This window comes from Rhinatrema bivittatum, chromosome 6 (assembly GCF_901001135.1).
Source record: "Rhinatrema bivittatum chromosome 6, aRhiBiv1.1, whole genome shotgun sequence".
NCBI lineage: Eukaryota > Metazoa > Chordata > Amphibia > Gymnophiona > Rhinatrematidae > Rhinatrema > Rhinatrema bivittatum.
This window is the reverse complement of record NC_042620.1, coordinates 197,799,966-197,827,916: the sequence shown is the minus strand read 5'-3', so window position 1 is coordinate 197,827,916 and position 27,951 is coordinate 197,799,966. Positions and strand designations below refer to the sequence as shown.

The 27,951-nt window shown below is 43.1% G+C and overlaps 1 protein-coding gene across 6 annotated transcripts in view; it reads right to left on the bottom strand.

Moving 5' to 3' along the window:
• The window catches only part of PIKFYVE (phosphoinositide kinase, FYVE-type zinc finger containing), a 404,626-nt gene that overhangs the window by 62,215 nt on the left and 314,460 nt on the right, over positions 1–27,951 (bottom strand). For all 6 annotated transcript variants that reach the window (XM_029606384.1, XM_029606389.1, XM_029606390.1 and 3 more), the window contains 4 exons: positions 23,801–23,921; positions 16,789–16,884; positions 10,576–10,659; positions 10,045–10,139 (listed from right to left, as the gene is read on the bottom strand). In XM_029606384.1, the coding sequence (XP_029462244.1) occupies positions 10,045–10,139; positions 10,576–10,659; positions 16,789–16,884; positions 23,801–23,921 (396 nt within the window). The remainder of the gene's footprint in view (positions 1–10,044; positions 10,140–10,575; positions 10,660–16,788; positions 16,885–23,800; positions 23,922–27,951) is intronic.

The following is a 27,951-nucleotide window of genomic DNA, read 5'->3' as shown; positions in this document are numbered from 1 at the left end:
AGAGAGCAAAGGACCATATGTGTGCGTGTGTATATGATTGGACAAGTGAAAGAAAGAATGATCGAGCATGTGTGTGTGTGTGAGAGAGCATGTAAAGGAGTGTGTGTGAGAGTGAACAAGCATGCATGAGTGCATGATTGAGCATGTGAGAAGGTGAACGATTATTTCTGTAAATGAGTGAGCATGTGAGAACCAATGAGAGTGTGTGTGATTGAGAATTTGTGAGAAATTGAATGAACATGTCTGCATAATTGAGCATGTGTTTGAGGGAGAGAAAAGGAGCATGTGTGTGCATGAGCATGCGAGAGAGCGAACGAGCATATATGTATGATTGTGAATGTGAGAACAAATGAGTGTGTATATGATTGCACGACTGAGAGTGAATGAGCATGTATGACTGAGCATGTGAGAGCAAATGAGCATGTTTATGTGTGTGTGTGAGCATACCCAAAATTGTTACCACAGGCCTAATACCATATAAGTTCCAAGTGTCCTTTTTAGCTTTCTTGCAGAGTTTTCCGGTTGTTATCACAGCAGTGATTGTAAGTATAATATACATGCTGTAAGTGTTATTTTTACCTCAGAAAGTCCTTTTTCATGTAAAATCTATTACAAATGCATAATCTGTGATTGTGTGTGGGGAGGAGGGGGATACAAAGCTGTAATGTTTTATTGTTCCTTATGTTCTACAGTTCTATGTAAAGCCCGTTCTATGTAAAGTTCCGGTTTTATTGTTCCTTATGTTCTACAGTTCTATGTAAAGCCCCCATCCGCTGTTGGGCAGTTCATCGTTTTATGTAAACCGGAGTGATTTGTAATTCCCACAAGAACTTCGGTATATAAAAATTAAAAATAAATAAATAAATAAATAATGTTCACATAGGGTGCCTAATATCCATATAGTGGCCCTAGGAAAGAGTGGAAGATATGAGTGGTTGTAAGATGAGCAAGGGAGGATGGGAGAAAAGGAAGATTTGGGGATGAGGCGGTTTCAAGAGAACAAGAAAGGTTGCAGCTGTTGAGGTGAAACACAAGGAAGCCAGACAGTTGGAGATGGTATAAGGAGCAACTCAACGAGAGGGGAAAAGGACGGCTAAGAGAGGGCAATAGAGGAGAGAGCTGGCAAGGTGTAGGATTGGCACAGAGAACTGAAGGGAGAGGAGGGGGATGAAATCTAGATGAGTAGATACAGAGACAGAAAGAGAATGAAGAAAAAGGAGAAGAAATGGGAAAGATCTATATTAAACAGAGATGTAGGGGAGGACCTGAAGACAACAAGAGGAGAGAGATGAAATGGAAAATGAACACGAGACCCTGTAAAGGAGTTAGGAAACAAACAAGAGGAAAGCAGTATAAAGAGATGAGGACCAAAGTGATTAGAAAAATAAAAAATATCCAGACAGCAAGGGTCAAAAATAGCATTTTATATTCAGTTCAATGAATGGAATATGTCAGCTTTGGGAATGTGCATCTCATGATATTTTTATTTTGCACAATAACTGAGGAAATGTATTTCTATTTCTCTGGTGTTGAATGGCATGCTGAATCTGACTTCTTGGGGTTTCAAGTTCAGTTTTCAATATAGGTTCATGGCACCAGGATCCCCATACTTGTTCTGACTTCAGTGCCGGGAAAAATAGTGGAAACTATTCTAAAGATCAAAACCTCAGAGAATATAGAAAGACATGGTTTAATGGAACACAGTCAACATGGCTTTACCCAAGGGAAGTCTTGCCTCACAAATCTGCTTCATTTTTTGAAGGAGGTAATAAACCTGTGAATAAAGGTGAACCGGTAGATGTAGTGTATTTGGATTTTCAGAAGGCGTTTGACAAAGTCCCTCATGAGAGGCTTCTAAGAAAACTAAAAAGTCATGGGATAGGAGGCGATGTCCTTCCGTGGATTACAAACTGGTTAAAAGACAGGAAACAGAGAGTAGGATTAAAAGGTCAATTTTCTCAGTGGAAAAGGGTAAACAGTGGAGTGCCTCAGGGATCTGTAGCTGGACCGGTGCTTTTCAATATATTTATAAATGCAGATGATACAAAATTATTCAGAGTAGTTAAATCTCAAGCAGATTGTGATATATTGCAGGAGGACCTTGCGAGACTGGAAGATTGGGCATCCAAATGGCAGCTGAAATTTAATGTGGACAAGTGCGAGGTGTTGCATATACGGAAAAATAACCCTTGCTGTAGTTACACAATGTTAAGTTCCATATTAGGTGCTACCATCCAGGAAAAAGATCTAGGCATCATAGTGGATAATACTTTGAAATCGTCAGCTCAGTGTGCTGTAGCAGTCAAAAAAGCAAACAATATTAGGAATTATTAAGAAGGGAATGGCTAACAAAACGGAAAATATCATAATGCCTCTAACGCTCCATGGTGAAACAACACCTTGAATACTGTTTGCAATTCTGGTCGCCGCATCTCAGAAAGATATAGTTGCGATGGAGAAGGTACAGAGAAGGGCGACCAAAACAATAAAGGGGATGGAACAGCTCTCCTATGAGAAAAGGCTGAAGAGGTTAGGGCTGTTCAGCTTGGAGAAGAGATGGCTGAGGGGGGGGGGGATATAATAGAGGTCTTTAAAATCATGAGGCCTTGATTGAGAATATGTGAATCGGTTATTTACACTTTTGGATAATAGAAGGACTAGGGGGCATTCCATAAAGTTAGCAAGTAGCACATATTTAAGACTAATCGAAGAACATTTTTTCATTCAACGCACAATTAAGCTTTGGAATTTGTTGCCAGAGGATGTGGTTAGTGCAGTTAGTGTAGCTGGGTTTAAAAAAGGTTTGGATAAGTTCTTGGAGGAGAAGTCCATTAACTACTATTAATCAAGTTGACTTCGGGAATGGCCTCTACTATTACTGGCATCAGTAGTATGGGATCATCTTAGTGTTTGGGTACTTGCCAGGTTCTTATGGCTTGGCCTCTGTTGGAAACAGGATGCTGGGCTTGATGGATCTTTGGTCTGACCCAGCATGGCAATTTCTTATGTTCTTATGATTGAGCTAGAAACCCAGAGGAACAGGAAACTACTGGGTCAAAATAAATATTAAAGCCCTCTACATTTAACAGAGCCTCCTAGCTCATGGTGTTGTATGTTGTGTTCAAAGTGAGAGCGCACGTTTATACCTGGCCATAGGTGCCAAATGGCCTGGTTACAGCTCTGTATAAATCTAATCACTTCAGTGATTAGTGTTCCTGTGTAAAAAAAAATTCTTCTCTTCCCCATAAGATATTACTATTTCTTTTACAAACCTGTAGTTCTATTTTTCAGTCATCTCTTGCCAGACCTCTCATTACTCCTTCTTTAAGGGATGTTACCTTGGCTATCAACCCACATCCTTGTAACATACAGGTCAACTATTGCTATATCCTCTTGTGCTGCTTTAAAGCAACTTCCATGCTCTTTGCTTCTCCAGGTGTCAATGTATATGTGGTAACTGGTTGAGCTCTTTCACACCGCACACTTGACCCAGCCCTTTCCTGCATGGTGAGCAGCATCACTATGAGGCCCAAGCATTTACAACCTGACTAGGAAACCAAAACCCAGTGAGGCTTAAGGTTGACCTGACAAATTCCTATATAAAGGTTTTATGCGAAGAGACCGCAGTAGTAAGAAATTACTACTTACCTGATAATTTCCTTTTCTTTAGTATAGACCAGGTGGATTCAAAACAAGTGGGTTATGCACCTCTACCAGCAGATGGAGACAGAGCAAAGCTGACATCACAGTATAGATACCCCTGCAGTGACATCAGACCATCAGTATTCTCTGCAAAAGCCAACTGTGGACAGACTAACAAAATTTGATTAATAACAGATAACCATTCCAGCATTCAGCAAATAGGAAGCACTGAGCTCAAACAAAGAATGTATTAACATTAGTCTAGTGATTGGATTAACACTTACCAGTAACCCATGGAAACATGCAGTCATGTAGGAGGACAATAGCACAATCATTCAGCAGCCAAGGGCAGGAAGGTGAATGCACCTGTCTACACTAAAGAAAAGGAAATTATCAGGTAAGTAGTCATTTCTCATTTCTAAGTGTTTACACAGGTGAATCCAGAACAAGTGGGATGTACCAAAGCTACTCCTGAACAGAGTGGGAGGCTGCTCGTGGTCCAGTCAAAACCGCACATGCAAAGACTGCGTCCTTCTGGAACTGCATATCCAGACGATAGTACCTGGAAAAGGTGTGTAAGGAGGACCACGTTGCAGCTCAGCAAATGTCGATGGGAAACAACAATCTAACTTCCACCAATGACACTACCTGAGCCCTAGTGAAATGAGCCCTGACTAGGCAATGGCTGCTCAGCATCCACATATGCGGCCGTGACTACCTCTTTAATCCAGCGAGCATTGTAGCCCACGAAGCAGGCTCATCCTGTTTATTTCCACCTCTATCTTCCTGAGAGGTTTAGAAAACTCCAGATATCTCATATGTCATGTCTCTTGACATCCAAGGGTCACAACAAGCAATATTCCTCCGCATCTCTCTCCCCATCCAGAGAGGGTGGGGAAAAGGACTGATTCAAGTGAAAATCTGAGACAACTTTTGGCAAAAAGTAACAGTATGCAGCTATATTGCCCTCAGAGTTACTCGAAGGAATAGCTCCTGGTAAAATAAGGCCTGCAGCTTGGAAACTGTACGCACAGAACAAATTGCCACAAAAAACACTGTTTTCAAGTTCAATAACCGTAAGGAAAGTTTACATAGTGGTCAAAAGGTAGATCCTGCTAAGAAGTCCAAAGCCAGATTAATACTCCACAACCGATAACCGCAAGGGAGGACAAAGATGTTTCACTCCTTTCAAGAAACGGGCATCTGGATGAGCAGACAAGGGTCCACCATTCACCTGACCCCTGAAACAGGTAAGAGCTGCTACTTGTACCTTCAAGGAATTAAGGCCAATTCTTTATTCAATCCATACAAAAATTCCAAAATGAGCGGGATCTTAACTGAACGAGGAAGAACCCCTTAATCTTCACACCAAGCCTCAAACACTCGCCAAACCCGCACATAGGCTACGGAAGTGGAGAACTTTCTCTCTCACAGTAAAGTGGCAATCGCCACAGTAGAATATCCATGCTTCAGCGAGCCAACCCTCAAGCGCCATACCGTAAGACAAAATAGAGTTGGATCTTCATGAAGAACAGGCTCCTGCCACAGCAGATCCCTGTGCGCCGGAAGCCGAAGGGGGGAGTCTACCAGGAACGTTCGGAGATCTGCATACCATGGTCTCCTGGGCAGATATGGTGCCACTAGAAACACTATCCCCCTGTGACCCTTGATCTTCTGGATCACTCTGCCCAGCATGGGCCTCGAGGGGAAGCATACAGCAGCTCACCCTCTGGCCACTCCTGTATAAGGACATCGATTCTCAAGGACTTTGGATATTTATTTATTTAATTTAAATGATTTATATACCGGAGGTTCCTGTATAATATACATATCACCCCGGTTCACAAGGAACAGTAACTGTCGCTACATTTAGCGGTTTACATAGAACAGAATAAGAATAAAACAGGAGTTTTTACATTGAACAAATTAAGTAAACAAGTTTTAACATTGCAAAAATTAATCTAAGTAGGTTACTTTTCTTCGTGTTCTTGGCTCTAGGAGAAAGCTTGTTTGAACAGCCAAGTCTTAAGGTTCTTTTTAAATGTAGAGTGGCATGGTTCCTGCGACTGAAGAAACAAGGAACCTTTGCAGTATGAAGTCACTAATACGTCCAGAAACGGAAGGCCCCAGCGATCCATTGTCAGCTGAAATGCCTTGTTTGACAATTCCCATTCTCCTGGATCCAAATTCTATCTGCTGAGAAAGTCTACTCTTACATTGACTTTTCCTGAAATATTCGAGGCTGAGATCTCCTGAAGATGCACTTCTGCACATTCCATAAGCTGGGCTATTTCCTGCGATATTTGCTGGCTCTTGGTTCCTCCCTGCCAACTGATGTAAGCCACTATTGTTGCATTGTCCAATAGTATTCGGACCGCTTGACCCTGCAATCGGTTGCCGAACTGCAAGCATGCCAATCGCACCACATGGGCTTCCATCCAATTGATACTCCAGAGAGACTCTTCTGGACTCCAGCGCCCTTGCACTATCGGCTCCTAACAGTGAGCCCCCTATCCTGGAGGCTCGTATCTGTCCTGAATACCAGCTAGTTCGGTGAGGTTAGGGAAACCCCCTCTCTCAGAAGATCCACCTTTAACCACCACTGCAGGTGAGTGTAGACCTCCAATGGCAGGTGAAGCCAAATTGAATAGTCCTGAGACTTGGGCTCCAACAAGACAGCAAGGAGTGCTGAGGAGGATGCATATGCACCCTCGCCCATGGCACCACTTCCAAGGTCGCCACCATCAATCCGGGCACATGTAGATAGGATCACGCTGTTGAGCATATTGTGTTCATCAACAGACACCTGCACCATCAATTTCTGAATATGACCCTCCAGCAGGAAAACACTGCCTTGCTTCGTGTCTAACTGAACACCGAGATACTCTAGCAACTGAGATAGCTTAAGGCTGCACTTGGCCAGGTTCACCACTCAACCAAGCTCCTGAAACAAGGAAATCACCTTGCATGGCACCAGGAGGTCCTCTTCCAGAGTCTTGGCCCAAATCAGCTAGTTGTCAAAGTACGGGTGTACCAGAATCTCATCCTCTCTCAACTCTGCCACCACCAGCACCATAACCTTGGGAAAAAAAAGTTCTGGGCCTGATTGCCAGACCAAAAGGCAGCGCTCAAAACCAATGACGACATCCCAATACTGCAAATCGCAGAAAATGTTGGTGCTCTAGCCAGATGGTAATATGCAGGTATACCTCGGACAGCTCCAAGGACGTCAGAAACTCCCCTGACTGCATCGACATTATCACGGAGGGCAAGGTTTCCATGCAAAATTAAGTCACCTGCAAATGACGGTTGAAATCTTTGAGATCCAGGATGGGATGAAAAGAGCCCTCTTCCTTGGGCACAACGAAAAATGGATTGTCGGCCTGTATTTTTTTGAGACATGGGCACTGGAACCACAGCCCTCAGACTGAGGAGCCTTGACAATGTATACTCCATTGCCTGCCTCTTCTGAGGGGAGAGGCAGGGAGACACCATGAACACATCCCGAGGAACACTGTGAAAATCTAGTGCACATCTATCTTATATCACCTCCAGGACCCACTGGTCTGACATGATTTTGACCCACCTCTGATAAAAGAGAGAAAGGCGACCCCTAAGAGCTCAGGCTCTAGGGAGGTTCCACTACCTGAGCCCGCGCCCTGCCTGAGCTGCCTGGGATGAAAAGGACTGAGACCTACTGAAAAATCAAGTCCTCTGAAAGGCTGCTCCCTCTGTAGGGTCGAAAATGCTGGGATCCCCTAGCACGACCTCTCATGCTAAAGGAGAGTGGCATCTGCTTCTTATCCTCCGGTAACCGGGGACTCACCCCACTTTTTGGCCATTTTCTCCAGCTTGCTCCCAAACAAGAGCGAGCATTTAAAAAGAAACTTTGTAAGGTTAGACTTGGAGGTTGTATCGGCTGACCAATTTCTCAGCCCTGATGCCTGGCCGCTATTATCAAAGCCACCTATCTGGCTGAGGTGCAGACCAAATCGCAGCCCGCATTTACCAAAAAGGTGGCTGTTTGCTCCTTCACTGCCCTTGAATTCACATCAGAATCATCGACCTCTGGAGAGAGAAGTAAACAAGAGCAAGCCACCAGGGAACAATAAGAAGCGACCTGCAAGGTCATTGCCACTGCTTCAAATGCTTAAGGATGGCCTCAATCCGCCTATCGTGCGCATCCTTCAAGGTCGCCCCTCCCTCTACAAGGAGAGTCATCTGCTTGGTGACAGTGCACACAAGTGCATCCACTTTCGGAAAACATAACTGCTCTCTTGTCGCTGGATCCAGGGGTACAGTCCTTCCAAGACTTGTTCCCCTTTGAAATTAGCTTCTGGGGCACCCCACTCAAGATCAATAAATTCTTGAATGGCCTCCATAACAGGGAAAAAAAAAAAAAGATTTATGCAAAGAAATCAAAATGGAATCTTTCTTTGGCTCAGACATGGATTCAGCCCCAGGAACTCCCAGCATCTTTAATATCTGGGAAATCAGAACCAGTAACTCATCTCTATGAAATAACTGCAGCATAGTCCTATAACGCTCCAATCTCAGAGGAGTTTCCCCATCCTCCAGGGAGTAAGGATCGGCTTCATCATCCATGCCATCCGGGTCCCTATCGGGAAGACTGGCCACCGATCTAAGTGTACTTCACCGCTTAACCGCAGCATCAGGCTTGCAGGAGATCACCACCTGCAACTCTGACCTGGCAAGATTGGTCGAGGCTGAGGACTGTGCCTGAAGAAAGGACTGCAATTCTTGAAAAAATTCCACCTAAGAAAAGGCAGAAGGATCCATGCCAAAACCAGAAGGCACCTGTCCTTTCCCCACTGACGAACCAGTTAAGGGAGTTCCAAAGTCAGGTGCCCCTTCTTTACCCAGGCCTGCATCAGGTTGGGAAGAACCAGGCTTAGTAAAATCAGATGAAGGCAATTCTCCCTGAGACAAGTTAGAGGGAACACTAGGCTGAGATGCCTGAATATGACAAGCAGCACAGAGGGTAAGGTGCTTACGTTTCTTAGCTATAGGTGCCATCAGTCTATCAGTATGCTTAACAGGCGGCTGAAAGGTGTGCATCCAGCTGTATTCATGCTGCAAAAAATAGGCATACAAAATTTAAGCGCACACCTCTATGCCTCGATGAGCACCCAAAAACTGAGCGTCCTCAATGCCACTCAGATTGTGCATATAGGAAAGTGCACACCTCAATTAGACACAGGTACCAACTGGATGCCCAACCAAGTGTCCAATTAAGTGGCCTACCATGTGGCGCACAGTGAAAAGCCTAAGAGTGGGACCTAGTCCAAAAAGGCTGCTCAACCCGCCAGACTGCCCACGTCCTCTAAGCTCCCTCGGAGTTGGGAACGAACATTGGATCAGTGCACCAAGCTTGGAGACCGGGGAAGGAGGAATTCCTACAAAAATTACTTTTTTTTTTTTTTGCTTCACCTGAGCTCAGCCCATCATGGCTCAGTAGAGTCGGTCTCCAGCTACGGGAGCAGAAGGCATATACTTATCACTGTTGTGCTTGGCTTCCTGCACCCACTTGCCTTTCAGTTGTCATTTACAGCTAAGTCCACGCCAGCTGAAAACTAGCTACCGGACCAAGGCACTCATCTGAGGGGAAAATCCAATATATATCACCTCAGGAATTCTCATCTGAGGGAAGGACCATATGGTATCACCACAGGAGAATGGAGCGAATTAAATTTTTTTCTTCTTTTCTCCTTCTGAAAACTTTAAGCAATCCCCAGTAGGGAGATGCACATCCACCATCTGCTGGAGATGGAGAATACTGGTGGGCTGATGTCACTGCAGGGGTACATATTCTGTGATGTTAGCTTTGCTCTGTCTCCATCTGCTTGTAGAGGTGCATAACCCACTTGTTCTGGATCCACCTGTCTAAATGCTAAGAAATAAAGCAGTTTCTATACAATCTACATATTTCTGGCGTTCTCTCCCCAATATATCATTTACTAATGAGTAAAGGTTTTTCTGGCCTAACACAAAATTGGTCTGGCAGTCCTGCAGGGCTAAAATACATGGGTTTGCCTGTCTATTTTTCTTAATACTGGGTACCATCAAAGAGAAAGAATATTGTGTGCTTTAATCTGGGAGATGCAGCCATGACCAACAGAGGCAGCCGCCACATTATACCACATGAATCAAGTTCTAACCACAAGGCACCCCCTGCACCCCACCCAGATGGCCTTATGTTGAGTTGTACCATTTGTTACATCCCTACCATTCCTATGAATGGAACCGAATGAGCTCTGCCATGTCCCTGGGGACGTGTCTGACGCTGTGCTTTGTGTCAAGCTGGGTTGAACTTGAACACGTGAATATGAAGTCTACCAGGCAGAATCTCTGGGAGAGATGGCTGTTGTGGAAGAACCTTACTTTGCAGCTCTGCTTCTGCAGTGCGACTAGTCTGTGCAGGGTTGATCTCAGGCACTCGCACGGGGCTGCTGGTCTTTGGCCTGTTGTCCAAGAGGCTGATATGGAAAGATACAGAAAAACAATTAAAAATTTTATTTTATTTTTATTTAGATTTATATTCCGCTTTTCGCACTTTTTTCAGCGCTTCAAAGAGGAATTACATTCAGGTACTGGAGGTATTTCCCTATCCCCAGAGGGCTTACAATCTAACAGGCCGATACAGTAAAGTCTGCGGGAGAGCGGGCGTTTGCCCGCTCTCCTGGTGCTCGCACCAGCCACTTACCGGTGCGTGCGATTCACTATTTAAATTAGGTCCGGCGGTAGATCCGGGTAAAAGGAGGCGCTAGGGACACGGATCTCTGAGGACTCCCTATCCCTGTTGCTTGATTTTTATGAATTGCTACCTAAACTGCACATTACCATGAGTGCAGGACAGAAGGGATTAGAAAACACTCTTCATCACTAATTACTTCATGCCAGAATCACAGTCACCTGTTTGGTGAAGGTCCTTCTTCTGTACTGTTCTTTAGAGAAGCTTTTGACAACTCATCTAAGGCATTTCTGTACTCTTTGCAACTGAAAATAGATACAGAGAGAATTTGTGTGTTATTTTTATAGTCTGATTTGTGGTTCATTTGCAAGAGCTCAGTAATTGGGATCTCAAGGCAGAGCACTTGGCAACAGAGTGATGCCGTGAGGCCCCCTTCCATCAGCAGCAATAAAGATCATGGTCTTTCACCTATCTGATCCAAGTCCACTAGCATGAGTCAGGGCCAGTACTGACTTTTAAAACTACCCCTTCAAAGCATTTCCAGACTTGCGATTCTACTTTTCTATTAAAAAGCAATACTAAGTCCCTGAACAGCTTAAGATGAACTTTACAATAAACAAACTCAGAACAGATATGGGATTAACTCACTAGCCCAATGGCAGCACCATGTGATTTGGATTCCTGAACTCTTCATGTCAACCAGAGTTGGAGATGCTATGGGGCTAGTAGTTTATTTATTTAAAACCTTTATATACCGACATTAGTGTACAACATCATTTGAACTGACAGGTAGAAAATACAAAGAACAGGGGTGGGGGGAGGGGAACTCATAATATGCAGAGCAAAATAAAGATGACGGTGGAAAGTACAGCAAAAACTATCAACTTAGTATGCTATAACGTAGTAATAAATAATGGTAAAATATAATATATATACAGCGGGATGGTAAGAATTAAATATAAACAAAGGATTATGCTCAATGGATGGGAGTATGGGCAGGAATCTGAGGGGGGTTGAAAATAAAGTAGATGAGGATGACGTGGAAAGGGAGTTTAGGTCCCTGCGCGGGGAGTGATGTTTAGTCAGGGAAGGCTTGCCTAAAAAGTAAGGTCTTTAGTTTTTTTTTCTGAATTTTGAGGTGCATGGTTCTTGGCGGAGCAATGCAGGTAGGGAGTTCCAGTGTTTGGGACCTGCAATGGAGAATGCACGATCCCTAGTGGAAGAGAGATGGGCCTTTTTAAGAGAGGGCACTTGGAGGAGTCCTTTATTGCTGGCCCTGGTAGGCCTGTTTGAGTGTGTGAGGTGGAAAGGGTCATCTAGCCAATTTGAATTGTGGCAGTAGATGGATTTGTGAATTATAGAAAGAGTTTTGAAGATAATGCATGAGGGGATGGGGAGCCAGTGCAGTTCTTTGAGTATGGGGGTGATGTGAGCAGATTTCCGAGTATTGGTAATGACCCTGGAAATTGCATTCCGGAGCATTTGTAGGGGTTTTATGGTGGAATAAGGGAGCCCAAGCAGCAATGAGTTGCAATAGTCAATCTTGGAGGTGAGGGTGGCTTGAATGACGGTTCGAAAGTCGTGATAATGGAGCAGGGGTCTGAGTTTTTTGGGTTTTTTTTGAGTATGTTGAGCTTAAAAAAGCCTTCTTAGAATTGCGCTGATATATTTTTTTTAGATTTAGTTGCTGGTCTCTTACGCTTTGCTGGGAGGATAAAGCGTTGAAGGCTGGGTCATTGGAGATCAGTGGTTTGGGGGGTTGGTGTTGAGATAGGAGTAGAATTTCTGTTTTTGTTGTGTTTAGGGCAAGGTGAAGGTTTATAAGGAAGTTGTTTATGGAGGTGAGGCATTTTTTCCAGTGTGCAAGGGCGTCTGATAGGGAGTCGTGAATAGGAATGACGATTTGGACATCGTCAGCGTATAGATAGAATAGTAGTGACACTCCCGGAAAGTAAAGGAATTCTAGCTACTGCTCAACAGAGACACTTTATCCTCCATTGCCCCAGAGTCCAACTTACAGCCTTATTTACTAAGCATTTTTCCCATAGAAAGAGAATGGGAGAAAAGACTCAGTAAATCAGACCCTTAGTTTGTAAGACCTTTCTGGCTCAGGGACCTACTATATCTTAACTAACTTGCCTTGAGCATTGGTTTGGAAAGGCAAGTAATTAAATAAAAAATAATTTTAAACCCATTGGCTGACTTAAATGCATACTTGTACTCTTGTTCCAGAATGAATTGCAATTCATGCCTCAAAGGCTGAAGATTGCCATTGCAGCAACTGGGCTAGATGGAGCAAGAGTACAATATGGGTTTGGGGACAGTCCCTGATAGCTGTAAATGAAAACTCATAGTGCCACAGACTCAGTTAAAACAGGTTTCAATTGAGTGGTATCCCAAAAACAAGATGCTACCAGGTAAAACAACCAATCATACAAAGGACTTAAAATACTTTGATTCAGTTGTCAGGCATAGAGTCTTTGCAAAAGATATAGTAGTCAGCAGCTGGAACGCATATACCCTAGAGTTAGCTATACATTGATCACTTGATTTACAGTAGGTTTATCTGTTACAGAACAATTCACCATGGACCTGAGATAGTGTGTTTTTTTTATCTGCAGAGTTAATGAATGTGAAACCAATTTTACTAAGCAAAGCTCCATATCTCATTGTGAATCCTATGGTATTTAGCAGGCTTTCCTGGCAGTTTGGGAGAAACCCTGTGATTTATTGATTTTTATATGTATTATATAGTTGTACACCACTTTGGGCAGGCTGCCTGGTGGAGTAGTATATAAATAATAAATTAAATATATCCCTTAAGCAGGCAAAATAAGAAACTCTGCAGCACATGATATGAAATAATATTTACCTGTTTATATTGCCCATAATTTACAGTTTAAGTTGAGGCAGGATAACAAAGCTGACATATGCACTAGGTAGCCCCTTATCTTCTTCTTGTAGGTTATTGGGATTCCCCTTCAGGTTCTGCCTAAGGACAAGCCTTAAGTGTATGACCTTATGTGAGAAAAAGGGATAGTAACCCAAGAATCTACATTAATAGACAGCCAATAAAGGCCAAGCTTTTAAATGAAAGTGAAAAACCTAGCAGTACCACAGGCCATTCGATAACCAGATATGCACAGCAGGCTACCGCTGGGAATCAACCCAGTCTATCATGCATGTTGGCTGCAGTAAACTTAATACAGCAGCTGTGAAGATGAACTAGTAGTAATATGGGAACAGTGAATATGAGTATAGTGGCTTTAACTAGTTGGGCCAAGCCATACGATGGGCAGTGTTAGGACAGACCAAGGCCCATCAAGCCAAGCATCCCCTCACTGACAGTCCAGGTCACAAGAACCTGGTCAGATCCCAAATAGTTGATCTCTCTCTTGTATCTCACTCCCAGGGATAATTGCTGGCTTTTCCAAGTCTACTTGCCTCATAACTGTTTATGGATTTTTCTTTAATCCACTATTAGCTGTCTTTAATCCACTATTAGCTGTCCATATTCTCTGGCAATAGATTCCATAGCTTGATTGTGTCTCAAGTGAAAAAATACTTATTTTCAGACTGCCAGTTGCTAGTTTCATGGAGGATCCCCCTAGCCCTATTTACTTGTTTCACCATACTCATGTTTTTATATATCTCAGTCATATCCCCTTCTCAGTTGTCTCTTTTCCAAGCTAAAGAGTACTAATCTGTTTAGCCTTTTTCCATATGGGAACACTTCCATTCCCTTTATCATTTTTTGTTGCCTCTCTCTGTATCTTTTCTATGTCCATTATGTCTTTTTTGAGATGGGGCAACCTGAACAATACTCAAGGTGCAGTGAGACCAAGAACTGAAACAAAGGTTTCTTACGAATTCAACACGACCTAGAAATATTCAAAAAGGACTTAAAAACAATAATGTTCCGCAAGTTCCTCACTGACTTTCAATCATCTAATCATCCCGACTTCCAACTGAACTCCCAATTGTTTACCCATAATTCACCCCTTCTCCCTTTTCCTCCTTCCCTCCCCCTCTATCCCAATTTTAAATCATTCTGGACTTGATATCCATTTTTCTGATATTGTTTAATAGTTCAAATGGTTTTGTACTACTACCCATCTGTTAAGAATCTGTTTACTGTTTCTTACTAATGCTCTGTTACAAGATAATGTACACTCTTGTAAACCGTTATGATGGCTCAACCGAATAACGGTATATAAAAGTCATCAAATAAATAAATAAATAAATATTATCAATTTTGTTCTCTATTACTTTAACAATAATTCCTATATTCTACTTGCTTGTTTGACCACTGCCGCACATTGAGCTGAAAATTAAGGTATTATCCCACAAGGCATTTCCAGAATGGGAACTCCTATCATGGAGCCCAGCATTGTGTAGTTGGAATTATTTTTCCCTACGTGCATTATTTTGCACTTGTCTGCATTAAATTGCAGCTGCCGTTTAGATTCCCAGACTCCTAGTCCAAAAAAATTCTTCTGCAATTCCTCACAATCTGCTGCTATTTTAACAATTCTAAATAAGTTTATTTCCTCTGCAAATTTGGTCACCTCACTTATTGTTCCTTTCTCCAGATTATTTATTAATATGCTAAATAGAACAGGTCCCAGTACACATGGGGCATCGCACTAACAACCTTTCTCCATTTGGAAAACTGACCTATCCTGTGTGTCCTGTCTTTCATGAAATTACCAAGCCACAATAAGACACTACCTCCTATTCCAAATTCCTGATGAGTCTTTCATGAGGGATTTTGTAAGATGCTTTCTGAAAATCAAAATACACTATATCAACTGGCTCACCTTATCTGCATGCTTATTTACACCTTCAAAAAAATCTAGTAAATTGGTAAGGCAAGAACTTCCTTTTGCAACACCCATATTCACCTCCCCCATTAAACTATGTCTATCTATGTCGTCAGCAATTTTGTTTTTAATAGCAGCTTCTACCATTTTGCCCAGCACAACATCAGGCTTATTGGTCTATAGTTTTCTGAATCACCCATGGAGCCCTTTTTAAAAACTGGGGTCACAATGGCTACCCTCCAGTCTTTTGATACTGTGGCTGTTTTAAATGATAGTTTGCAAATCACCAGAAACAGGCCTGGTTCCTTTAGAATTCTGGGGTGAATATCATCTGGTCCTGGTGACTTATTTTTTAGTCTATCAATCTGATTTATTATTATATCTTGAAGTTTCATACTGATTTTGTTTAGTCACTCAGTCATCACCATCAAAAAATATTTCTGATGTGGGAATGACCTTGACATCCTCCCTCAGGAAAGACAGAAGCAAAGAATTCAGCCATCTAGCAGCCCAACTGATTCCCTCATAGGCTTTTTGCTTTGAATGTACTTGAAAACGTTTTTATTACTTGTTTTTACCTCTATTGCAAACTTCTTTTCAAATTCTCTCTTATCCTACTTAATTTTTTACATCCAGCTTGCCAGTGCTTAGGCTCTTGCCTATTTTTCTCATTTGGGTCTGCTTTCCATTTTTTGAACAATGTCCTTTTGACCTTAATTGCCTTTCATCTCAATATTAAACCACAATGGTAGTCGTTTCGCTTTCCTTCTACCATTTGCAATGCATGGAATATATTTTGTCTTGGCTTCAAGGATGGTAATTTAAAATAATGTCCATGATTTCTGAAAGTTTTTAACTTTGTATATTGCTCTTTTAGTTTTTATTTTCCTAACAAATTTCCTCAATTTATCCACGCATTAAGAAAGGTGGAAGGAAGGCCAAATGATTGCCAGCATGGTTAAAAGATGAGGTGAAAGAGGCTATTTTAGCCAAAAAAAAAAAAAAAAAGTCCTTCAGAAATTGAAAGGATCCATCTGAAGAAAACAGGAAAAAGTATAGGCATATTCAAGCACAAATTACCACCAGAAGATGAATGTCCTGCAGTCAGCATTCCCTCCTTCCCACTTTGTATTAAAGCAGTATATTATGCCACGATTTTACTTTCTGATGTGTAGCACAAATGTAACAAGATGTTTTTAGTGTACAGTTTGAATGTTTTAATAAAGCTGTAATCTATCATTTCCACCAGATGCTGCCCCCTGACTTGTTTGTGGGTACCTGGGGGTTTGACAATTTGGGAGCAGGTCAAGCATGCTTCTTGTAACCCTATTTTTTTTATTTTTTTTTAAAGAATTAAACAAATAGCATGCAACAAAGCTTTTAATGAAAATGTCTGGACTTGATGTGCCAAAGATAGAGCAGCACATACATTTTCAGTACTTGGTCTCAACACCTGCTTGAATTTGTCATACACAAAAAGAAATGGTCATCAAGAGAAAATGGCAACATTATTTTCCAGTAACTATACACAATTCTGAATTACATATAAGAAAGTAAAATAACAGGAAAAGATTAAAAAAAAAAAAAAAAAAAAAAAAAAAAGGGCCATACCTGAGAGCAAAGGCTATGATGGAACTGGGTTCCTTCTCGCACACTGCAATGGGCACACGTTCATGTTCGTACATGAGATAGTGCTTGTCTGGCTCACTGAGCAGGAAACAGAAATGTTAGTTTCTCATCACTGACACTGAAGCACTTAAAAAGCTAAAAGACTTATCCAAACCTTGCCAGCCAGGGTCTAATTCCTGCACCAAGAAAAATGATAGCAGAGTTGCTTACCTGTAACCGGTGTTCTCTTCGTAGGACAGCAGGATGTTAGTCCTCACACAAGGATGTCATCATCGGATGGAGCCCAGCACAGAAAACTTATGTCAAAGTTTTTAGAAACTTTGACTGGCACATTGAGCATGCCCAACATGTCACTATTCACACAGGGTCCCTCTTCAGTCTCAACACAGAATTACAAAAACATAAAATGCACATAACCAAACCCAACTCCGTGGGGTGGCGGAAAGGTTTCGTGAGGACTAACATCCTGCTGTCCTAGGAGAACACCTGTTACAGGGAAGCAACTCTACTTTCTCCTAGGACAAGCAGGATGGTAGCCCTCACACATAGTTGAAGCCCTAGCTACAGGCTGTCCCCAAAAACAAATAGACCGACAGACATCTAAGCACTTGCCAAAGGGCACAACAGTGGTGCTGTTGGTAACAGAGGGAGATAGCCTGAACCCAAAAAAAGGACTGTAGGTAGGAAGAGTTGGGTTTTACAGCTGAAAGATTCCGGAGGACAGTCTGGGTGAAGCTGCTATTGCGTCGGTCATCCCTGTCCAGACAGTAGTGAGAGGCGAAGTGTGAAGAGAACTCCATGTTGCAGCCTTGCAGATCTCATCCATGGGAACCACGCTTAAGTGGGCCACTGAAGTTGCCATGGCTTTAACAGAATGAGTCTTGACATGGCCCCCAAGCTGCAGTCCTGCCTGAGTACAGCAGAAGGATATACAATCTGCCAGCCAGTTGGACAGGGTCTGCTTAGCAACCGCAACTCATAATCTACTCTTGTCAAAAGAGATGAAGAGTTGCATAGACTGCCTATAGCTTGCCATTCGCTCCAAGTAGAAGGCTAAGGCTCTCTTGCAATCCAGAGTGTGCAGAGCTTGTTTGCCCTGGTGCGAATGAGGCCTGGGAAAAAATGGTGGGTAGGACGATTGGCTGGTTAAGATGGAAATCCATCACCACCTTAGGCAGGAACTTAGGCTGCATGCGCAGGACCACCCTATCATGGAAGAACTTCATGAAGGGTGGATACATCACCAAGCTCACTGATACTGTGCGCTGATGTCACTGCCACCAAAAATATGGCCTTCCAGATCAGGTACTTGAGATCACAAGAATGCAGCAGCTTGAAAGGAGCTTTTATGAGCTGAGCCAACACCACATTAAAATCCCAGGACACTGCATGAGGCTGCAGAGGAGGCTTCAACTGAAGCAGACCATGCATAAAGCAACCTACAATGGGTTGCACAGAGATGGGCGAACCATCCACACACTGGTGGTAGGCACTGATTGCACTCAGGTGTACCCTAACGGAGTTGATCTTTAAGTCAGCATCCGAAAGATGCAGGAGGTAATCAAGCAGCTTCGGTATACAGCAGGAAAACGGATCCAGGTCGCGGTGATCACACCAGATGGAAAACCTCTACTACTTCAAGTCATAAGACTTCCTAGTGGAAGGCTTCCTGGAAGCCACCAGGATTCAACACACATCATCAGAGAGGTCAAGGGACTGTAGAATCAATCTCTCAACATCCAGGCCATCAGGGACAAGATCCGGAGGTTGGGATGGCGCAGCCTCCCCTGATCCTGCGTGATGAGGTCTGGGGAAGTCCCCAGACTGATTGGTTCGTGAAGGGAGAGTTCCTGAAAGATCTGGAACCAGACCTGCCTCAGCCTATGAGGGACTATGACTATCATAGTTCCCTTGTCCTGCCTGAGCTTCAGGAGAGTCTTCATCACCGGGGAAGCGGAAGATACGCATACATAAGGCTCTTTCTCCAATGGCAGGCAAAGGCATCTGAGTCTGGTTTGCCATCCCCCTGGACAGGGACAGAACTGATCCAACTTCCTGTTGCAGGGGGATGTGAACAGATCCACATCCAGGGTTCCCCAGAGGTGAAATATCCGATTCACTGGTTCTTGTTTCAGGGATCACTCATGAGGTCGGAAGGCTCGACGCAGCCTGACTTCCACCACATTCTCCGTCCCGGCCAGGTACATGGCTCGAAGCACCATACCCTGTGACAGACCGCAACACCAGATCTGAACGGCTTTTTGGCACAGGAGAAATGACCTCATACCTCCCTTTTTGTTGATGTACCACATTGCCACCTGGTTGTTGGTCTGGATCAGAACCACCTTGTTTTCAGCTGATCCCTGAACACCCAGAGCACATACCAGATTCCATGGAGCTTGATGTGACACTGTTCTTCCTGGGCAGACTACAAGCCCTGGGTGCAGAGCCCCTCCACATGGGCACCCCACCCCAGATTGGATGGATCTGCAGTGAGCACAATCTGGGCAGGGGGCTTTGAAAAGGCACCCCCTGCTCCAAGTTGGTCAGACTCTCCCACCAAGACAAATATTCCCGGAGAGGTGGAGTAACCCGGATGCAGACGTCGAGGTCCTGTGTGGCCTGCCACCACTGGGACCATGAAGTCCACTAAGCTCTGCGCATATGCAAGCGAGCTAAGGGAGTAAACATGGACGGTTGCGGCCATGTGTCCCAAGAGTCGCAGCAATGTGAGTGTCTGTTCGCAGGGAAGATACGCTCGGCCCTGAGCCACGTCCAACCTGGCACCAATGAAATCCAACTGAGGCGACAGGTCAATATGGGACTTCGGGTAGTTGAAAATGAACCCCAGGGACTCTAATACCCGAACAGTCAAACGCAGAGACCGTACCATTCCTTCCTAGGTGGGGCTCTTGATGAGCCAATCATCCAGGGAGAGGAACACATGCACCCCCAACCTGGGTAAGTACACACCCTCCACGGTCAGACACTTGATGAAGACATGTGGGGAGGGGGCCAGGCTAAATGGCAACATCCTGTACTGAAATTCTGTTTGCCTACCTCAAAACGCAAATACTTCCTGTGTGCATGGAACATCTCGATTTGGGTGTAGGTGTCTTTTAGATCGAGGGAGCCAAGCCAATCTTCTCTTTGTAGAAGGGAATTAGGGTGCCCCGAGAAACCATCTTGAACTTTTCTCTTTTTAGAAACTTGTTCAAGGCTCTCAAGTCTAGAATAGGACAGAATCCCCCTGTTGTCTTTGGAATCAGGAAATATTGGGAGTAGACCCCCCCCCCCCCCGCCCCTGCTGATTCCATGGAATGGGCTCGACTGACCTGGCGATTACAAGGGCAGTGAACTCCACCAACAATATTTCCTGATGCAAGGACGGACTCCAAGAGGGTCATGGGGGAGAGTCCGGAGGGGCACCCAGAAAGTAGCCAGTACCCTCGATGCATGGACAGAATCCACTGGTCAGATGTAATGCTGGGCCAACAGTCCAGGAAGAACCGTAGTCAGCCCCCAACTGGACGGTCCTGCGTTGAGGTTATGGGCGGTAGGCTTACACTCCCTCGCAGCCAATCAAAACCCCATAGCGAGACTGGCCTGTGGCACCAGCTGAGGTCTGCTGCTGTCTAGAGCGCCCCTAGAGCCTACTCGCTGGGCCCTGGTGCAAGAAGCGGGAGGATAGTATTTTCCTCTGGTGGTGGAAGGCCCTCCTTGGTCCCTGACACGAGGACTTTCTGGCCGAAGAAGGCAGGTTCAACGTATTGGCCGAGAGATGCTGCAGGGTCTCATGATGATCCTTCAACTGAACCACAGCATCCCTCAACCTTGTCACCAAAAAGGTTGTCGAAAGTAAGAGCAGGTCTATGAGCCTCCTCTGCACCTCCGTATGGAGGTCTGAGGGGCTAAGCCAAGCCATCCAGCAGGCACCAATTCCTGCAGCTGCCACTCTTGCTGCCATCTCAAAAACATCATAGGTGGAACGCAGCTCATGCTTGATGCATTCCAGACCTTGCTGGACGACCAATGAAAAGGTGACCTGCTGCTGCTGCTGAGTCAGGCATTCGGTCAGCTCCTGGATCTGCTTCCAGAGGTTCCAAGGATACTGCGTCACATAAAGCTGGTTGGAAGTGATCCGGGCAATCAACATGGTGCCCTGAAACAACTTCCTTCCAAACACATCCAGCACCTTGTGCTCCTGTCCTGGAGGGGCAGAGGTGTGGGTACGAAAGCACTTGATCCTCTTAAGGGCGGACTCCACCACAGCCAACTGGTGAGGGAGCTGACACCTCTCAAACCCCGTAGCCTGTTGGACCAAATACATGGCATTGGCCTTCCTGTTCACCGGAGACACGGCTCCTTGAAAATCTCATGGACGGGAACTGCCACCACCTTCTTTGGGGCATCCACAAACTGGAAAACCTCCAGCATCTTCTGTCTGGCATCCTCCTCTGTAAGAAGTTGGAACAAAATGGCCTCAGCCATGGCCTGCACAAAACCAGTGAAGGATAAGTCCTCAGGCGGGGACCGGCATAGTTCCTCTGGAGGAGACAGGTCCGGGGGAAGGTCAACGGAGTCATCTGAAGAAGACTCGAAGTTATCTTCCCCCGCTTGGGTCATAAGGGGCATTATCACCAAGATCGCCTGGAGATGCCTGTGAAGGCGGCCTCACTAGACCCAACAGCTTGGGCACAGAGGGCCCCGAAGGACCCAGTAATGCTAGCTGCAGAAAAGAGGGCCTCGACAGCCCTGCCTCCTCAGAGGACCCCACATTGGGGATGGTATCAGGAGGAGGCAGCACCGGTGGCCACTTGGGCATCAATGGCACCGGCATTGGCTGCATGGGGAGAACACAGAGCGGAACTTCGAGGTGCTCCAGCAGCGCTGCTATCATCGAAGGGGCAGGCTCCGGCACTGGTGGGGCTGGCAGCTCGATGCCCTGCAGGGCTCAAACAATCGCCAATTATACCCTGTATTCAAGCTCCTCCTCAAAGGCCACAGAGGACAGGACAGCCTGAGGAGGGGGAGATGTAGCCAGATCCCCCTTGGAGCCCCCAAGGGGAATCAGCACACGGCACCGGGATCGGTAGGGAACACCTTGGTCCCTGGCTTTGATGGAAGACGATACCTCCTTGCTGCGGGATCACTTCGGGGGCATCACAACAGATGCCGATGCCAACCCAAGCCCAGCAATGTGCGAGGATAGAGACCGTGGTGATGTTTTTGTGACTTCCTATGGTGCGCGGCCTGGTCTTTCCCCAGTGCCAAGATTGAAGAAGATGATCCTGAAGTCCTCGAGCAAGAGGCGGCCAATGAAGGCTGATCTCCGGCACCCCTCTCCTCCGAAGGCCCTGAAGGAGGGGTGGATACAAAGGGATTGGGGTCCATTGGCTCTCCGCACCCCTTTGGCATCGATACCCCAAGGCCAGTGTTGAGGGCTTGGACTTCATGGACTCGAACATTGTCTCCATCTTGTCCAGACGGGCATGCTGACCCTTAGGGATCATCTGGTCGCAAAAAGCAAATCCATAAGGGACACAGTCCAAGGGCACTGGGGGCATCAACAAAAACCCGATGCCATGACGAAAAGGCGGCCTGTGAGCTGTCGAATACCGAGAGGAAATCAACCGCACAGGAGGCAAAATCTTACCACGCCGCAGGCTAACTATGGATGGGAGGAATGGAAAGGGACCCGGCACAGGAAAAACGCTTTCCGAAGGGTAAGAAAAAAAAGAGCACAAGCTCCACAACTGCGAGATGACAGCTCCATGGGAAAGAAGAGACTGAAGACAGTCCCCAGGTGGACACATGGATAGTGACATGCTGGACATGCTCAGTGTGCCAGTCAAATAAGTTTTCCATGCTGAGCTCCATCCAATGATGTCACCCATATGTGAGGACTACCATCCTACTTGTCCTAGGAGAAAGGTTTATTCAATTTTTTCTAGCTTTATTTTCCCTTATGTGGGAGAAATGCAGCAACCAGCAAGACTGGATGGAATCAGGTCCTAAGCACCTAATATTAGACACCATGAATGGAACAAAATCCAGTGAACCACAATTTAAAAGGAATGATATTCTGCCAGCAACTTTCCTTTGTCAAACAACTGGCATTGTGTAGTTCTGCACAGCTATAAAAGCAAGAAGATATCCATGTCTGATGATCCAGTAATCATGGCACCACTTCTCCCTAAAATAATAAATATGAATTCACAAAAAAATTACTGTGAAAACAGATACCTAGGAATTATATTGTGATTATAATGTGAATTGTAACAGGACCATCATACTAAGCACTACCAATACTATTGACCTTCATTGCTTTAATTTTAACCATTGGTCCCCAAGTTCCACCATTTTTTTAAATTTTATTATGCAAATAAAATGTCACTTATCTTAAAAATATTGTTTGTTCAGTTCTTTTCTTTTCATAATAAAGCTGGTATGACAGATTCCATCAGTCATAAAAAAAAAAAAAATCAAAAAAATGATGGAACTTGGGGTCAATGAAGGTCAATAGAACCGGTAGTGCTTAGCATGATGGTCCTGTTACAATTTACATTATAATCACAATATAAATCCTAGGTGTCTACCTGTTTTCACCAATTCTCCCTATCCATACACAATGATTTGTATGACATTCAACACTTCTGAAAGTTGATGCATTCCTCAGATTTTGTGGTTTTGGTGATTGCCATGTTCAATGCTTGAGTCCATCTCATGAGATACAATTCAAGATACAGGGAAACAAAAAAGGGTGATATTCTCACTCCTGGTAATAAATTCTAAATAATGTGAAAAAATTGTTTCAACAAGTGGAATATTTTGAATACTGTGTTCCCACTAATGACAAATTTCCATTATGCCTACATACAAAAACAGAAAATGTTCTTTTACCACCTTGGCTATTACAATGAAATATGAAGAAAGCTTTTCCAAGACTCTTCTTTCTGGTTGATGACATGCAATGTATATTAATGGTACTTACAATGGAAAAGGAATGGGATTATAGCTGTTGCCTGGGAGCAGATTAGCAAAAATGGCCTTCATAGTTGATTTCTCCTTCACCTGGCTGTCTGTGGATCCCAGCAAATGTCCATCAAACACGTCTAGAATTAGATCACAAGTAACATTAATCACCACGCTTCTTTATGAATGCCACAGATTAGTTATCAAAGGGGCAAGAGTCACAGACACACTTTATATGTCAAAAAACAGGATTTGCTTGCACCCAATTAGCTCAGCTCTCTGTGGCAAATTGCATAAACTGTGCTCAGAAAAAAAGAAGCCCTGGGTTCTAGTCCTGGCTCTACACCTTGAAGAAGTAATTTTACATTCATATGGTTCAATTGACTGGAAGGTTAATTCAGTGTGATTTCTATCTCTAGCTTCCCACCAGCTTTCCACCTTTCCAGCTGAGTTTAAAAAGGGTTTGGACAATTTCCTGGAAGGAAAGTCCATGAACAGTTATTAGCCAGGTAGATTTGGGGAAAGCCATCATTTACCCCTGGGAACAGGCAACAAAAAATGGTTCCTACTCTTTGGGATCTTCAGGGTATTTCCTGAAGATCTGAATTGGCCACTGTCAGAAACAGACTGCTGGGCTTGACAGATCCGTGGTCTGATTCAACATGGCACTGCTTATGTTCTTATAACCACCACCTGTCTCAAAGTAAGATGAGAACTATCTAAGGGCAAATCCACAAACATTCATATCTGCCATTCAACGTAGTAAATTATTATGATTTACTGTGTCAAATGCAGAACTTGGGGCAAAGAGCATTAATGAGTCCTTATCCCCATCCAGATCACATAATCTGGGCAGCTAAAATAGTTTTGGACCATAATTGTGGTGAAATCCTAAATATTTAAAAAGTTTTCTGCTTCCAAGAAAAAAAACTTCTAATCCAGTCAGGATAATCTTTTCCAGCAACTTGTTCAGATACGGATAATTAGAAACCAGTCTAAATTACTTAAATCATTCACATCTAACTTTCCATTTATTTTTTTAATAGTCGATAGACCATTGCCACTTCCCATGAGTATGGAACAATTTCTTGCTTAAGTAATGCATTAAGTTTATACTTGTACTGAATATATCTCTTCCTAACAATCAGTCATGTTGGACATGGATCCTTTGAACTAGATGTAGCTTTAGAGGCTTTCAAAATTTATTCTAATACTTGATCAGTAGTATCATCAAATTCATCTAATGGCTGAAGAGCTGCCCTAACATCAACTCAGACTTAATACTCTCCAGTTTAGATGCAAAATGTTTTCATAAATTCTCAGAGCACCTCTGCCATCTAAACCCTTCTTGAAATCCCTCTTGCTCTTAAGTAAGCTGTCAACAACTTTAAACAGCTACCTAGGTTCTCAACTCAGTCCTCAGGTCACACCAGTCTGTCAAGTTTTTTAGGATATCCACAATGAATATGCATGATTTAGATTTACATACAATGGAGGCAGTTCGTGCAAATTCATCTGATGCATATTTATTGTGGAAATCCTGAAAATCTAGCTAGTTAGGTGTGTTTTGAAGACCGAGTTGAGAACCCTTGTCTTAAGTTTATTCTGGGCAGAATTTATAAGACCTGAAAATTAGAGTTTCTTAGTCAATTATAGCTGTTTTAAATGCCAAAATAGCATCTTTCCATATCTTCATTTTCTCATCTGAGGGCTGCTTACGCAAATCCATTTCTACTTTAAAATTATTTCATTTAAGCTGATGCAAGTCTGCTGAAAACCACAGTGAATGTGTAGCCTGACCCAAACAGTCTTATACACAGCCATTTGATCTAAAACCTTTCTAAATTCAATATTCCACAATGACATCTACTATAGACTTGTCTATGAACCTTGCATTTAAATCTCCTATAGTTTAAGGTAAACTCAAAGGAGACATTTAAGCTTTTCTTCTGCAGTTGCTGGTTACAAAAAAAAAAAAAAAACCACAAAAAAAAAACCAAAACCCAACAACAAAAAACAGAATTATACAATCCTCCAATTACATCCTAAATTTCACAATTAAATGTTCTGACCAAGGGATAGAAAATACTAGATCCACTTGTGTTTCATGGGTATTCTCAGAGGAATAAAACACGAGATCCAAAATATGCATTGCAACCAACTATAAATCCCATCACAGTCATACTATCCACAAACTGATCTGCCATCATAGATTGAGGCAAATCTATATGTACTTTGAGATCACCCAGCACAACACACTGCTCAATCAACTGTTATATGATTTGCTTTGTTTGCATAGGCCAGATTTCCTATGTATTATGGACACCTAGCTTATCACTTCTGATATTTGCATTTTGAATCAGATTTGTCCTCCTGATTACTCTTAGGTCTCTCAGCCTAAAAGCAAAGTCCGTGATGGGGGGGGGGGGGGTCTCCTTATTCATACAAATTAATTTATCATTTCAGTTGAAAGGCCTGGTCTACAGTCACCATGTGAATTCCTTGCCATCTCAATGAAATCTCTTTACTATTTACCTTGTTTACTGTCCCCCTGGTACTCTTTCATCAAACTGTTCTTTTTTGAAATTTTGATGAGCATGAAAGTTGAACCATCAGATAAAAAGTCACATTTTGATTTAGATTCTTTCCATGACCAGTTGATTCCAGCCTTGGCTTAATTTGATTAAAAAAATGGCAATTGTATAAAAAAAATATATCACACGTTCTAACACAACATATCATATATAGTGACATACATTCATTAGAAAAGATTTTTATTATTGTATACAAAACATTTTATCAAAAACTCTTCAAAAAACATTCAATTTCTATTTATCATTGGACACATAAAATAACAAATTTTCATCTAAAAAGACTCATTCATACACACATTCATACTATTAAAAAAATTATTTTGAAAAACCAATATAACAATACAGTTATTCCACTCCCTCTTTACAGCACTGTATTTCTTTTGTATTTCTATTTCACAAATTGGGAGTATGAATTGGGAGTATGAATTTGTGAAATAGAAGTACAAACGAAATACAATGCTGTAAAGAGGAAGTGGAATAATTGTACTGTTATATAGGTTTTTCAAAGAAAATTTTTTTAATAATATGAATGTGTGTATGAATGAGTCTTTTTAGGTGAAAATTTGTTATTCACTCTATGTGTCCGATGATAAATAGAAATTGAATGTTTTTTTGAAGAGTTTGATAAAATGTTTTGTATACAATAATAAAAATATTTTCTAATGAATGTATATGTCACTATACATGATATGTTGGCTTAATTTGAGGCAGATGATATTAACAATATTATAAAGAGATGGGAGTCTGCCATCACTGCCTCCCCTAGACTGCATCACACCAATGATTGATGTACAAATACATTGTACTAAATACACTAAGTGGTTTACTGAAGATCTTTGTAACACAAGACGCCTCCTATGGAGGCATGAATGAGAACGGCACTGTTCCCAGTCTTCTGAGACCTTGTTTACTTACAGATCACTGCTTGACTCCTATAGTATCTAGTGTGACTCTGTTAAGAAAAGCTATTATTCCAGTAAAATAAGTATGGCTGGGAATAATCTTAAGGACCTTTTTTGGTCAGTAAAAATTCTCTCCACTGTATTCAAGAATGTGCCCCCCCCCTCCCCGTACCAAGATTCAGGCCAAATTTACTGTGATTGCTTCATTAATCGTTTTTCTCAGAAAGTTGCAAATATTTGCTCCACTCTCCCTACTGGGACAAGCTGGACCTCAGATGCCTTGAACACGTAGAAGTAAAATGTGTCCAATTTGATACAGAATTCCAAGTAGAAGATGTACAACTTATTTCCACTCTTAGCTGTTATTCTTGTGATCTGGACGTTTGTCATACTTTTATCTTAAAAGGCATTGAAAGATCATATTTGTCATACCTTGTCCACCATCATCAACTTCTCCTTGTCTGAAGGCAAGCTGCCTAAATCTTTGAAACATGCAATGGTATGTCTGCTATTGGAAAAAAAAAAAAAACCACCAAAAATAACAGATTTGGACAAGTCTGATCTCTCTAATTACTGTCCCATTTCTTCCCTTTCTTTCTTAGCAAAAATCATAGAAAATGCCATTTTGAAACAACTTAATGATCTCATACAAGAGCATCAAGTCCTGGACCAGC